General features: G+C 36.8%; 1 protein-coding gene across 1 annotated transcript; it reads left to right on the top strand.

Moving 5' to 3' along the window:
• Positions 1–13,604: 13,604 nt before the first annotated feature.
• LOC132129445 (pro-MCH 1-like) lies at positions 13,605–14,184 on the top strand. Its single transcript, XM_059541061.1, has one exon. It carries the CDS (start codon positions 13,675–13,677, stop codon positions 14,047–14,049), a length of 375 nt encoding a protein of 124 aa, XP_059397044.1. The 5' UTR covers positions 13,605–13,674; the 3' UTR covers positions 14,050–14,184.
• The last annotated feature ends 1,379 nt before the right edge of the window (positions 14,185–15,563 follow it).

Consider the following 15,563-nt stretch of genomic DNA (forward strand, 5'->3'; position numbering starts at 1 on the left):
ATTATTATATATTTTTTTTCATCAACTTTATATTTGCTCTTCTCCAAGTCTTAAAAACAAGATTTGTTTTTATTATTATTAATTTGTTATTATTTCTTTTTATTATTAGATTTTTCATATCCACTACAATGGACTCCAGGACTGAAGCAACATAAAAATCCCCATATTTTAACCATACTTATGAAGTATAGTTTGTGTACTAGAGTTGAACTATATGTTGAAGATTTTGAAAAGAACTGTACTGTATGAATGGACAATGCGTGTTATAGTAAGAGCTACCAACTGATGGTTAGTTCCTACTAATGTAACTGTAACCCTCTGTTTAAAAAAAGATAATAATAGAACATCATTTTCAGTATCCCCATGTCATAAAGCATTTAGTGTTACCCTCTTTGAAACCATACGCTGTCTGCTCGTTAAAGAACATACAGCTCTGATTATTACTGCTCACTCAACAGTTTTGTGGTAAATAGGGGTGACGTCGTAGTCTGATCATTAAGAATCCATTTGGCATCTGTGCCTTTAGTGCACTGCATCTGTGTGTGTGTGTGTGTGTGTGTGTGTGTGTGTGAACTCATGTTCACAGCTGCTTCTCACCCCCATGATTCTTAATTACCGCCCACCATCAGCTCTGTCACAGTCAATGCTGTTGCCAAGTGGTCATTCTGCAAAGCTTTGCGCACTGATATATACTCAGTAACAAAAATGCTTTACCAGGGCTTTATGAAATGTAGTCACAGCTTTTAGTTTATAAGTATGTTTAATTACAAAAAATATTTTATCAATAAATATAAGTCAAAATCACCTTCTGTTGGTTTTAAATAATACAGTATAAAACATTGATACTGTTTTGGCTACACACACACACACACACAGAGTGAGACAAAATGATTTAAATATATTTTTCCTTGAAGCGACAAGATTAAATTGTTTAGGAATTAAGCCAGTTCAAAGGCTTTCTGTGGAGTTCCTCAGAGAAAACAAATTTTGTAAAAACAAAGGGAAACACTGAATTAATGAAGTCTAAAATTACTTGCTGCCATAGTTACCCAATGTTAATTTATGCTGTAAAGAGGAATGCAGCGACAGAACAGCTCTGACCGACAGCACATCTGTGTGAAAGTAAGCCATCCTGATACAAAAGAAACAGCACATCAGTTGATTTTCAACAAATAGTTAGAGCTCTCCTCTCTCAGGGTGAAAAAGGCTGCCGCATGCACCCAAATAACCATTTTCTCATTTGGCCACAAAAAAAACAAGGATATTAATTTTACTAGAGAAGTGTTAACTAGTCACTTGCTCTTCATTAAAACATTTGTTAAGTCAGGAAGTCATACTTGACATGGAAAATATTACACATCTTCACCCATGAACAAATATACACATACACTGTTGTTACTTGTTACACTGTTGTGAGTATTTTGTAGCAATGGGAAATTACAAGTGTTGTGAATATACATACATACATTTTAAATTATGTTTATTAATCATTAATTGTCTTTTTTTTCAGAATGGTCATCATGAAATCATGCAGTGATTGACCAAAATAATGGGCACAGCACTGTGTCATTGAGCTGATCTATGCTTGTTAGGATTGTGATTACAGTGCAGTGGGTCTGCAACTTTCATGATTTTCTGATTCATATAAAGGCACAGTCAGGGGAAAATAACATGATAAAACATGAAACCGTCTGAATATATATATATATATATATATATATATATATATATATATATATACATATATATATATACAGATTTTTGATCAAATCGCCCTGCACTAATTACATTATGTTAAAAAACTATAGTTGGCTTGTATTTGTCATTTAATCACGGAGTGCTAATATACCCAGAGTGTTATCTGTTAATCTCAATGGCAGTTATTCAGCTGACACGTGTAGCATAGAAACACGCAAACTGCATACTGCCATCTTTACTTCAGGCCCAATAAGTTTTGAAGAAATGTTTGACTTCTTGTTCAAGCAAATCTACTTGAAAATGTCTTTTAATATTGCAAAATACACAGTCACTTTGATGAGTGGAGATAAAGAAGTAATGACTCATGACTACGTTAAGCAGAAGGAGTCTCTCTAAATCAAAAGATGGATGAAAGAAAACAGATTTAAATATACATATGCATGTCTGTCTAACATTTATTCACAGAGACAACAATCTAAAATAGAGAAAGAGCCAACTCAGCCTTGATATCTTACGATTACATTAAAACAAGAATTGCATAAATAAAGTAGAAAATGCAACATTTTCTCATTCACCTCTAGATTAGAAAATGAATCATGAAAAAATGATATTGCTAAATAAAATAAGTAAAACAGTATTTGTCTTTCCATACCCACCTGTACAAGATCAATGGAGGTACTGTCTCATTTCAGAATGATAGTTTTTTTCCTCTCTCACTTTAATTTTTTATAAACAATATTACAACCACTTGTCTGGGGTCAGAGACTTGTTGCCAAGTTTATGTTCAAAGATGTAGAACGTTGGATGATAAATAAAAATGTAAATGATTTAATAGAACTATGAATCTAACCATGACATAAATATTCTTACATCACTGCTCTCCCACTGTTTCCTCTACTGACACATGAAACAAGAAATGTGGGAGGATCATAAAATGTTCCACTTGTGTTTTACACAAAACGAGGTTGTTAAATGCCTGTTTATTTAGCTACCTTATTCTTTTGATGGGATCATTTTCCAAAAGTTCAGCTTGTCTTCTGTGTTTATACGTTTTTTAAAAAGATTTATGCAAATCTAACAAAAAGGAATTTTAACAATGCAAAATACATTTTTAATCCCTGGGTCAGCTGACAGAATGTCTCTGTTACGTATGTAACCCTAGTTTCCTGAAGGAGGGAATGGAGACATTACGTCCCTCCTGCCTCAATCCCTCAGGGAGGGGCTGTTGCAAGGAGCAACCAACAATTTCTGCTCCTTGTCCTCTCCAATCTGTGCAAAAAGGCTCACGTGGGTGTGTGTGTGTGTGTGTGTGAGAGAGAGACAGGATCACATCACAGTGGAGTCAGCTGTCTTAACCGTCTTTGGCTTGTGTACTGCAAACAAATTCGAGCTTCATCACTCCATTGATTGCATTGTCACGCGACTCTGTTCCCCTTTCAGATTTGAATTGATGGTAAATCTAAGAACGTTATTAATAATAACAATAATAATAATTCCTTACATTTATATAGTGCTTTTCTAGGCACTCAAAGCACTTTACATTGTCAGGGGGTATCTCCTCATCCACCACCAGGTTAATATTAACTGTCTTCACATTTATTTTGAAAGATGAAGCACACGATTATGGAAAGGTGCGTTACATTTCAGACAAGCGCTTGCGGTGTTCGGCCAATCACAATGCACTGGGTAAACTGGCCAATCAGAGCAAGACTGAGCTTGTCGGAAGGAGGGACTTCAGAATTTGTGGAAAACAATGCGTTTGAGAGAGATGGGGCATAGAGGGCCTACAATAATGTACAGTATTTTAAAAATAATGTGTTTTTTGAACATTAAAGCATGTCAACATATTCTGTTACACACCAAATACACAAAATAATTATCTTTAAAAAAAGCATCTTTTTTTTTCTTTTTTTTCTGTCTGTCTGTATTCTATATGCTACATCTGTATGAGACATGTAATCATTGGCATATAGTGGATCAGTTTTCACAACACTCAATGGGATGTCACCAGGCATTTCCCCAAACGATAAATGGATAGGACTTGCATCCAGGAACCTAACATTTAGAGAAAGCTGAACTGGTGCATTCTGTTAAGTCACTTTCAGACAGAAGCTTGTTATGCACTGTGCTGAATGTTGTACACTGTACTTTCTCTGAACTCATCCCCAAAACCATAAGCCAGTGGGTTCCTAAATGTTGAACTGAGGTTAGAATAGTGACCGAATTTCATGCTTACTGAGGAAATGCATAGATAGATTGATAGAAAGTAAACGAAACACAGAATCTGTATAATTCTGACCAAATTTCAGACCATTTTATTTTTAGAGCTAGGCTTTACATAAATCAGTATTTTATTCGGAACTTTCAAAGACCACAATGAAAAATGTGGGCAAAATCAAATTTAAACTTGAAAACGTCTTTTACCAGCTCTTTCAGAATCACAAATATATCTTCACTGACTGATTCACTGCTTTTATACAAAATATTGTAAAAAAATTTGTAATCTGAATATTTACAGCCTAAAAATGACCATCTAATTAAAAACTATTATAGAAATGCTCACTGAATTCCTAATGGAATTTATATCATAGGTGAATTGTAGTGCTCAGAGATTTTGCTTTCATTGGACTGCAGACTTCATTGAGCTATCTGTTATGTTTATTTTAACTATCAGCCTTATCTCAGATATTAAAAAGATATTAAAGATGTTCAGTTGGTATTTTCCTTTCCTTATGAGATCCTAAATAACCCAATTAAGTCAAAATGGGACAATTTATTTTCCTAGCCCCATAGCTTTAGGGGCTTTGGACTTTATCAAACTTGGTGTTGTCAATTCTTTTCCGAGTCTCTCTCACCAAACAACTACTGTACCATACAAGCAATGTTCTCTAAAACTGTCAACACGTCACTACTTCTGGGCCACTGAGCAGCTTCAAAATGTCGATCCTCCCAGTGACAAGGTTCATTACTATTTGCTCCAGTTTAAAAATAGGATGTCTATTAGCCAGAGAGTATGTGCAAAACTTTTTCAAACTGCACTTTTTCTAACACTCCAGGAGCTTAAAACAACATTTCCCCACCCAGAATTCACAGTGGGTCTTATGTGTGGTCATTCACACTGGCAGGATTTGGTCTGGAATCAGATTTGCCCAACCTTAATTAATTCTTCCTTTGCTTTATGGACAGACAGTTCAGAAGCCGATTGAGTCTCATCACTTGACCTCTTCCTCTTTTCCTGTTAAATGCTCTGTGGCTTTGCACTGAGTGTCAGACATAAGAGGTATAATGAAGACACATACACACATAAATTCACCACTTACAGGAACTGTTTTGTAATGAATTTTGTCTAGGAATCTAATCCTCATGTTGCCTTTAATTATTTTGAACACACCACGCGGTGTTTGGCTTTTCTTTTGTTTCTTTTTTTTTGGAATACCATACATATGCAGGTCATAACAGGTTAAATTTAGAAGAATAATCCTTTAGGTTCATTTTCAGATATTGTGAGTGATGCTTGTCCATGCAAAACTCACCACCATGATGTTAGTGTGTTGTGGTTGATTGATAGTGTACTTCTACTGTTTGTGGCTGCTAAGCCTGAGCCTTAGCAAACACTACTAAAAACTGTGTGGAAATAATGCAGCATTACTTCATTGATGGTGAATTAAAGGGTTGGTTTTTTTTTTTTTGGTCATTTGGGGATTAAAAAATTAATAGTTATTTAATAGTAATACTATTGATTCAACTGCACTGATGAGAACTGTCAAACAACATTTGAACTGGATTAAACTGGATACTGACACAAACTTTGTAACATTAACACAAATCAATAATGTCACTGATCTGAATTGAATCACCACTGAACTGACTTGTGCTGAATAATGACACTATTGTCTTCTGTAGAGCTGTTTTAAAGCTCATATTTAACTTGATGGATTCTGCTACACTGATACTGTTGTTTTTCTGTTTATTACTGTGAAGCTGCTTTGACAGTCTGTATTGTATAAATACATGTCATAAATTCGATATAAATAAATAATGTTACTTGATGTTTTTCTATGTTGTAGCACTCAACATTCAGACACTGTCTTGATTCTCCCTCTAGTCTGAGTTTTTATGGTCTTGGTCTTTCCATGGACTCAGGAGCATTTGGACTCACTCTTGACTCCAGATTTGAGTACTACAACACTATGGATATGTTTTGTGGTCTGTGCCGATTTGCTCTGTCCCATCTGATCTCTAAACCAAAGAACAGTATGTATGAGTGCTACGAAGGTTCGTGTGACATTGACATGAAACCAGGCTTCATTCAACACACACACACACACACACACACACACACACACACACACACACACACACACACACACACACACACACACACACACACACACACACAAACCTTATTAATACTTTATTCGGACCTTCCTTATGTCTCAGCCTTGACTCAACCTACTCAGGTCTCGGCCTGGACTCAGACTTAAATGAGCTGGTTTTCCATACAAAACAGAATTTTGGTCCATAAATGTTTTGTTAAAAAAGTGTTGACATACTCACCCATCCAACTGCAACTCATGGAAACATGATCTGTTACAACAGCTGCAATTTCAATGATTGTGTTACTTCCTGCTTCCACTGCATCCAGAACAATGTTTGAGTCAATTGGTTATTACTGACTGCTTAAAATTTGATTTTTTGCTGGTAACTACATCTTAAGCTGGTATATTTGTTTTGGAACGTGGTTAGATGTAAGCTGATGGCATCTATGCTACCAACTTAAACTGGATCATAATTTGGTCTGTGCTAAATGCAAATAATAAAATGCAACTAACCACATATTTTTGCATGGCCTTTAAAATAAATGATATTTTTACTTTGTATAAATGTGTTTGGGTTATGGAAAAGTTGATTAACATTAAATTAGAATGATATGTTTGTACCAAACCATACAATTTGAGAAAAAAAAATAGTATTTAACAAATTAGAGTATTACAAGTTGGAAACTCAGTATTTAAGTTTTAAAGTATAAAGTATAAAGTATAACCTAAGTAAGTTAAGTTTTAAATTAGGCAGATTCCAATATAGACAGCATGTGTGACATTCCTTCATCCTCAAAAATTCCTTCATCCACAATAATTGTATTTAAGGACTTTTTGGTATACTTTTGTACAATATATAATTCTGGTACTATGCTGAGTCCACACTTGGTGTCCAATGTAAAAATATGTCCTGAACAAAAACCTGTTGAGTACTGAGTTGATTTTCCATTAATGTGAATGGACATTTTATTGTGAATATGCCTTCTTTTTGATTTTAGAGTTTCTAGACTCCACTGATTACGGTTACACAAACATTATTGAGCAAACTGGAAAACCTGAAACTTGGAAAAGTATTTTATTACTTCACTAAACCTCTGTGGTACCTTCTCAGGCAGAGCATTACTTTAAACCTAAATGACTATGCCTCACATTTACAACAGTATTTTTACAGTTTCTTTGTTTTTAGAATTGATACATTTATTATTGTGGTATCAATAAATATGGTCCTCAACCCAGCCGAGACAGTACAATACTAGGAGCTGTCAAAACACATACTTCATATTAACATTATAACCTTTGAACATTTTCATTCACCACTGAAGGACACGGCTGTGTATTGTGTCTTCGGATATGATCATGAAGTGAATAAAGATGTGAACGTAAAAGAATGAGTGTGCTCATTTCCATCGTATTGGCTTTTAGCAAACCACCGCACACGGATCTCAGGAACTTAATAGAATTTTTGGCTGTTAATATGTGCTATTCATCACACGAAGAAGGGAGCTCTATTATTTACCTAGCTGGAATAACACTTCAGCTCGGACGACAGTGCAGCCTGCTTCGTGTTGTTTTAACAAAGTTCTGCTGCCGTGGGCCGAGTGGGGGTTCAGGTTATGTGCGAAGCACTGTCTCCTCTCCAAGTGAGGCTAAGCTGCCTTTCCTCCGGCCCCTGAACGAGGGTCTTGTGTTTTGCTTGGCAACTACTGGTATAGTCAGCTGGTGTGCACATTTCGTAGCAGAGTCTACAACCTCGGAGACTCTTTTCTCCGGTTGGGATGGTGAGGTGTGGCGGTAAGACTGTTAACAGGCCGATTCTATAGCACACAAACACCTTCAGCTGTGGTCTGTGTGTGCTCAGAGTGCCAGGGAAAGCAAAAAGCGAGAAGAACTGACAAAGGCAGACTAGTATTTGTCTAATTTGGTTGAATTCTAAAAACTGGCTTTGGAGTTCTCTTAGAGTTCTTAAACTAATTGGTTTTAGTTTAAGAACTATACTCAAAGCAAGCATTTTGATTGTATTGTTGTATCACTGTGGTGGAGACAAACAAAGCAAGTGGGTTTGGTGCCGCTAGTGACAGCCATTAGATTTCTCTAAACAGATTAGCAGAGCTTTGCTTCATTTATGCTCAATGGACACAGGGTTACAGTCCAGTTGGATTTAGACAGAGCATGGTTAAAATTCTTCAACTGTTCCATCCTCAATTTATAGCTGTAGAAACAGCTCTGTTCTGAGCATATGGCCTGCAGCTGTCCTCAAAAAAAAATAAATACCAAACCACAAACACCTGCCCATGACACACGCACACACACACGAGTGCGCATGAGAACACACTTTTTTAAACATACTGAGAGCTGTTGCGACAACAGTTGCCATAACATGCCTTGATACACAGTACCTGTAAACCTCCATAACTAACATATCTATTTGAGAAATGAGCCATTCGAACTAGATTACTACATTCTCATAAGAAAATTAGAATAGTTTTTGTCCCTGCAAAACACATCATGCAAAGGGCATCGCCAGGGTGTTGATATATGATTCTCAGGGCAGGGTGTTCTGGGTGGTTCCCAGAATCTTGTTTCACAGTTATGGTTGCGTCTTTCAATGTAGGTCAGTCATTGTATCATAAATCTTATTTAGATATTTGGATTTTATTTTGCAAATAAAAATGTTTTATTTATATTTGAAATAATTATTATAATTGCTTGTCGTTTGCTTTTAAAATGATTTTGACATTAAAACATACACAAGTAAAAACTTAAAAGCATTACGAACTATGCAACTGTTTAATATGAACAATGCTATGTTATATATCCTTGTTTGTACAATATGATTTTCTGAAAATAGTTAAGAATCATCACTTGTACTATTGAGACACATTGTGACTAGCATCAGTGCATTAGAATTGATCCTCTGAAACAGTGAAGAGTAATAGAGTGTTTAAGGCCAGTGCAAACCTCTTATTCAGAGACATTTTTTGATTCAAAGGGGACCTATTATGCAAAATTCACTTTCACATGTTGCCGGGACATATATTTGTTGGCAGTGTATGTACACAACCACCCTATAATGATAAAAATCCACCCAATCCTTTTTTTTTTTAAATCCCCATTAGTAAAAAGCAGTGTCTCCCAACTACCTGTTTTCAGCATTACTGCTAATGTGACGTCACATTAGACACAGGCCTCACTCACAAAAGTTGACAGACACTGCCAATTATACATAGAACCGCCCTGGGCGAGTTCACAGCGACTTGAACACAGTCCGCCATTGCTTCACTGACGAGAATGTCTCTGTCATTTCTTCCTGTTTTTGGTTTGTTTAGATGTATTTGGTCCATGTAGCATTCGTATTTCATTCGAACCGCACCAGAGTTCATTGGTTGGAAGCAGACCGAGACCCATCTTTTTAGCAGTCTACAGAAGAAACTCATATAGCTTTGGAACAACTTGAGATTCAGTACATTTTTCTTTAAAGCCCGTTCACACCAAGGACAATAATGATAACAATAATGATAATGAGAAAGATAAATATTTTTTTAAAAGATTCTGAATATAAAATGATAATGACACTGGGGAACAATATCGTTGGAATCACTTTCAGAACTATTTTTTTTTCCCCAGCTGAAGAATGATAAAAAACATTGACAATCAATTAGATCAATTTAAAGAGCTTGAGCATTTAAAGCGCAGATGACCTGCAGCATTTGCTTAAAATAAACAGATTGTTATTGAGCGTCGGTGTGGACATGAATATAGTTTTCATTATAGTTTTCTTTATTGTTATCAGTCTTGGTGTAAATGGGCCTTTAAGGTATTATGTACATACAGTATGTAGCAAAACAGTAGCAGTGTCTCACATTAGACACAATACACAATGCGCTTAAACTATGCACTATACTAAATGCTATTGTTTAAGATAGTTATATTGTCATTCAGCATCAGAGTCTGATGTCACCTCTCCTTTTACTATGTAATTAAAGCTGTTATTAAAGTGTTCAATATTCCATGTTTATTTAGTGCATCAATCAGGTGTTTTAAAGTTAACTTTTTCTTGTAGGGATTTTCAGTGTGATCACACTAATTATGCTGTATTTATACTACAAGTATGCAAAGTGTGTTTTTAGAAGTTTTTTTTATTTTATTTTTTTCAAGAGAATAATGTGCTTCCTGCATTTTGACCAGTCTGGCCATAATAAAATCTTTGTAAATGATCCCACAAAGAGCAAACCAGTCATTCAAATATCTCCTGCAGTACATCTGCACAATCAATCAACTCTACTGTTCATTTTTTCTCCATTTATTTTGAGTGAGAAAGTTAATTTCATCATATTGCCATGTACGGAAACACCCTTTGGGAGAGGAAATGTAGTGGCAAAAAGTCCAGCCTTGTTCAAAATCCCTCAACACAAGAGGAAAGTACATTTAGAGTTTTTTAAAGGTTTTTGAAATGTACATATAGTAAAAAATTGCTAAAACTGCTCTACATGATGTTTTGTAATATTAATTGTTTGTTTCTGTAGTTCTTGATATGAAAGATTTGCCTTAAAAAATTATATTTATTAATTTGTAGTCTTTTATCTCGAAGAGATGAACTTGTGACTTTGCACAGCTGAATAATCTCTTGCTTTAGATTATCTTGTTCTCTTAGTTGTTCTATTACCAGCCTTGCTTCTAATTATTTTTGACATTTCTGCTTTTACAGTACAGTGTGACATGGCCTTTGATTATAGAAAATGCCAGCCAAACGGCCGGAAAAGGGTCAACATTCTTATTTAAAAGCAAAGTGGAATTCAGCTGACATATAAAGTAATTATCCTATTGAGAACAATTCTGAGACTATTGCAATTTTAAATGAGGGATTTAAATAGAAGTCTTAAAAATTCATCGGGTTTTGGAGGTAGATCAAAAATCTGAAGATAAGAAGGAAAGACTGGGTACATTAGACATGAAAGATTAAATTCTTCAACAGATCGCTGGTGCTGTGCGAAGTCCCTTCATGCTTTAAACGCTCCACCATCATCCCCATCCCAAAGAAATGCAAAATTACAGGACTAAATGACTACAGGCCTGTGGCTTTAACATCTGTAGTCATAAAGTCATTTGAAAAACTGGTGCTGGCCCACCTAAAGGACATCACTGGACCCTTGCTGGATCCTCTTCAGTTTGCCTACAGAGCAAACAGGTCTGTGGACGATGCAGTAAACATTGGACTGCATTATGTTCTGCAACACCTAGACAGACCGGGGACCTATGTGAGGATCCTGTTTGTGGACTTCAGCTCGGCCTTTAACACGATCATCCCAAACCTCCTCCTGCCCAAACTAACTCAGCTCTCCATGCCCACCTCCGTCTGTCAGTGGATCAACAGCTTCCTGACAGACAGGCAGCAGCTAGTGAGGCTGGGAAAATACACATCCAGCACCCGTACAATCAGCACCGGAGCTCCCCAGGGCTGCGTTCTCTCCCCACTGCTCTTCTCCCTGTACACCAACGATTGCACATCTAAGGACCCCTCTGTCAAGCTCCTGAAGTTTGCAGATGACACCACACTCATCGGCCTCATTCAGGACGGTGACGAGTCTGCTTACAGACAGGAGGTTAAAGAGCCGGCTGTCTGGTGCACTCTCAACAACCTGGAGCTTAACACGCTCAAAACAGTGGAGATGACTGTGGACTTCAGGAGAAACCCCCCTGCACTCCCCCCACTCACCATCATGAACAGCACTGTGACTGCAGTGGAGTCATTCAGGTTCCTGGGCACCACTATCTCTCAGGACCTAAAGTGGGACATTCACATTGACTCCATTGTGAAAAAGGCCCAGCAGAGGTTGTTCTTCCTTCGCCAGCTGAGGAAGTTTAACCTGCCACAGGAGCTGCTGAAACAGTTCTACTCCACCATCATCGAATCCATCCTCTGCACTTCAGTAACTGTCTGGTTCAGCTCAGCTTCTAAATCTGACCTCAGAAGACTACAGAGGGTAGTCCGGACTGCTGAGCGAATCATCGGTACAACCCTCCCATCTATTCAAGAACTGTACTTATCCAGAGTGAGCAAAAGGGCTGGCAAAATCACTCTGGACCCCTCACATCCAGCACACTCCCTCTTTGAACTGTTGCCATCTGTTCGACGCTACAGAGCACTGAGCACCAGAACGACCAGACACAGGAACAGTTTCTTCCCTCAGGCAATCCATCTAATGAACAATTGATAATAACTGTGGAACACACTACACTTTATATTTATATACACATACACTTATTTATCTAACACACATACTTAGTGTACACTTAAATTTTGCACATAATATACTTGTTCATACATAACTACTTTTTGTAATATATCTGCCTACAATTGTCAATTTGTATATTGTCATTCCTTACCTACTTATTTGTATTTTTTTTTTTATTCTTTTATTATGTGTTTTATGTTCTGTCGCTGTCATTCTGTTGTACTGCGGAGCTTCTAAAACGAAAACAAATTCCTTGTATGTGTAAACATACCTGGCAATAAAGCTCATTCTGATTCTGATTCTCACAAAATGCATGCGTATTTTTGAGAATAGGGGAATTTAAAATGCATTTTCCAAAACGTTTTAAAAAGTATTTTAGAAATTCACATCTAACACGATGTAGCAGAAATTACAATTTCTCAGTAACTCAGTGGTTATTTGTTTAGTAGGTGGTAAAGACTTTTTTCTTTGTATGGATTACTATTCTGCATTTAACTGGATATATTTTATTTTTATATTTAGTAAAAATGGGATAATTTAAATCGCTAATGTTTTACTCATTTTTTAAGATACATTATGATTATGATTATCCTGGTAAGATTAAAAAAATATATGTTTTATTAATATTATTATTAATATTATTATTATTTTCACATTTCAAGAAAATCTCATGTTTTAGCATTTAAGGACTCTATACGTCATACAATATGTAGAATAAATAAATAAATAAATAAAAAAACGGCCAATGTGGTTCATTTCAGTGAGTTCAGAGTAAGATGAATGAATAGATGTTTTCTATATCAAGTAGCATTAACCAGCTGGAGCCCCATTCAGGCTGCACTGAAATGATGCTTGATACTAATTGAAACACCTGTATCATTGTCATGAATCAGCAGCAATTCTTCAAATCAAATAATACAACCTCCTGCTGGGTGTTGATCTTTACTTTGGGCTACTAGGGCTAGAGCCTCTTTTGATGACTTTGTCTTGTGATTCTAATGAGAAAATTGTTATCAACTTGCACTCTTCAGCAGGTCTGTAATCCTCTCATATTGTTTCAAAGTGTGAGGATTCTGGAATTACATCCCCTCCTATGATGCACACTCAGTGGAACCCTGCAGTCTGAATGCTGAACACAAGCCAGGTTGCAGGAATTTCTAATCAATTTACCACCAAACAAAATACTTGAGCTCTGTCAGTGGTCTCATCAGGTTCTCAATGAGATTTTGTGTTTTTGTTAATAGCCACATAGCTACTCCAGAGAAACCAAGACAATGGTGAATCTAAGGATAACGTGGCACATTGTAGACTGTGGCTGGTAAGCCTATAAAAAGGGACCAAGTTGCCACCATCATCATACCAACTCACAAGACAACAGGTGAAAGACCACCGCTGAACCACTGAAGAAACACTCGGGATCGAGAATGAAGCTTTCCGTGGGTACTGTCCTCATCTCTGTTGCACTTTTGTCTGAGTGCTACTTCAAAACCGCTGCCATCCCCATGACCAAAGCTGAAGACACGGAGCCAGATCTGCAAGGGTTGAGTGACAGCTTGGAGGAGAACACCTTGAGATCCGCACCAGGCAACTCCAGGATCATCGTGGTGGCTGACTCCAATCTGCTGAGGACCCTAACATCTCTGAACAGAGGAGTCCCTCATCTCAGTCTCCCCGAGAGCCTTCTCAGCACAGAGCGCAGAGATGTCGGACCAGACCTGAGCCCAAGCATCACCATCATCAGAAGGGACACCATGAGGTGCATGGTGGGAAGAGTGTATCGACCTTGCTGGGAAGTGTAGGTCTTCTGGGACATCAAGAAGAATTCAATCAGATACCCCTTCTTCTCTAATCCAGTGTTTCTCAGAGAGAATGTAAAGGTTTATGCTATTTATCCGAAATTTATCTTGCAATTAAATGCTGAAAAGATTATTCTACCAAGGTCTTATCTGTTCTCGTATGTTCTAATTTAACATATTTTTCTTCAAACTTCACTGTCATTTGTTTTGCTTTTGAATATGGGATCTGAGGGTGTCTTGATCAATGTTCATACCATACATTTTTGATTAGGCAAAAGTAATTAACCTTAGATTTTACTCTGATTTAAATTGCATCTATTTTGATTTGATGAAAAAGTGCAAAATGAATCCAAACATTTTATATATCAGTGTAGACATGCATTTTCAAAGTCGCCCTATTATGCAATTTGAAAGGTTCATAATTTGGTTTTGGGTCGTCAACAACAGGTTTACATGCACGTAAGAAAAAAATACTTTCATTTTCTTATAATATGCATTTAAATTTACCTTATTTCTCAATGACTCTCAAACAAATCGTTCATCTTTCCAAACCCCTCTTAGCATGAGGCTACTCTGCTCTGATTGGTCCGATGACCCAGTCTGTTGTGATTGGTCTACTGCATACAGTGCATGTTGGAAAGGAACACCCATCACCATTACTGGATTACGGTTTATCAATAAGATGAAAAACATGTTTTGATCAATAACAAGATCAGATAAGATCAATACAAGCTCTGGCTAAACCAATAACGAGAGTCTAGGGGCAGGATTTTTCATTGTCTGAGTCTTTTTCACAATATTAATGAGCAGAAATCCAATTTGTAGTCAATGATGTGTAAGTAACATTGAACATTCTCTTCACATGCTTCACATGCTCTTGGCCAACCACTTTTACCTTACGGCTTTGATTAGTGCACACACTTCTGTCCATCCAATTACTTTTCCTCCTGCCCTCTCACTCTTTAGCTGATTTGTGACCCATTTAATTTGTGCTTCCTGTCTTCTGTCACTGGTTAGCGGGCAAACACAACAGGGGAGGTGAAGAATATAATTTTTCACCTGATTAACTTTGTTAATAACACATGGGGCATGTCATGGGGGAGGTGATGTTATTATAAGATAACAACAAGGAAGGTGTATTAATTAAGAACAACAACAACCAGTATTAGTCATTCTGGTGTTGTAGCTCTCAGCCAATGAAAATGTGATTTCACTTGAGGAGACAGCAGATGTTTTTCAGGCGTTTCATTGATAGGAATACTGAAATTGAACCTTGGCTTTACGTTTTAAAAGTGCAGTTTAGTAGCAAAGCTCCAATGGATATATATACATTCTGTATCTTATCAAATCTTTATCTACAGACAGCGTTCACTTTATGAAGGGTATTGTGGGATCCATTCTTAATCCAGTTTACTAATTTGTCAGCATCCCCGGTCAAAATGTCAATGTCAAAGGACTTACAGAGATAGATTATTTTTCTAAAAACCTCCATTTGTGTTTCACAGAAAGAAAGTCAG

This window comes from Carassius carassius, chromosome 4 (genome assembly GCF_963082965.1).
Source record: "Carassius carassius chromosome 4, fCarCar2.1, whole genome shotgun sequence".
NCBI classification, from domain to species: domain Eukaryota; kingdom Metazoa; phylum Chordata; class Actinopteri; order Cypriniformes; family Cyprinidae; genus Carassius; species Carassius carassius.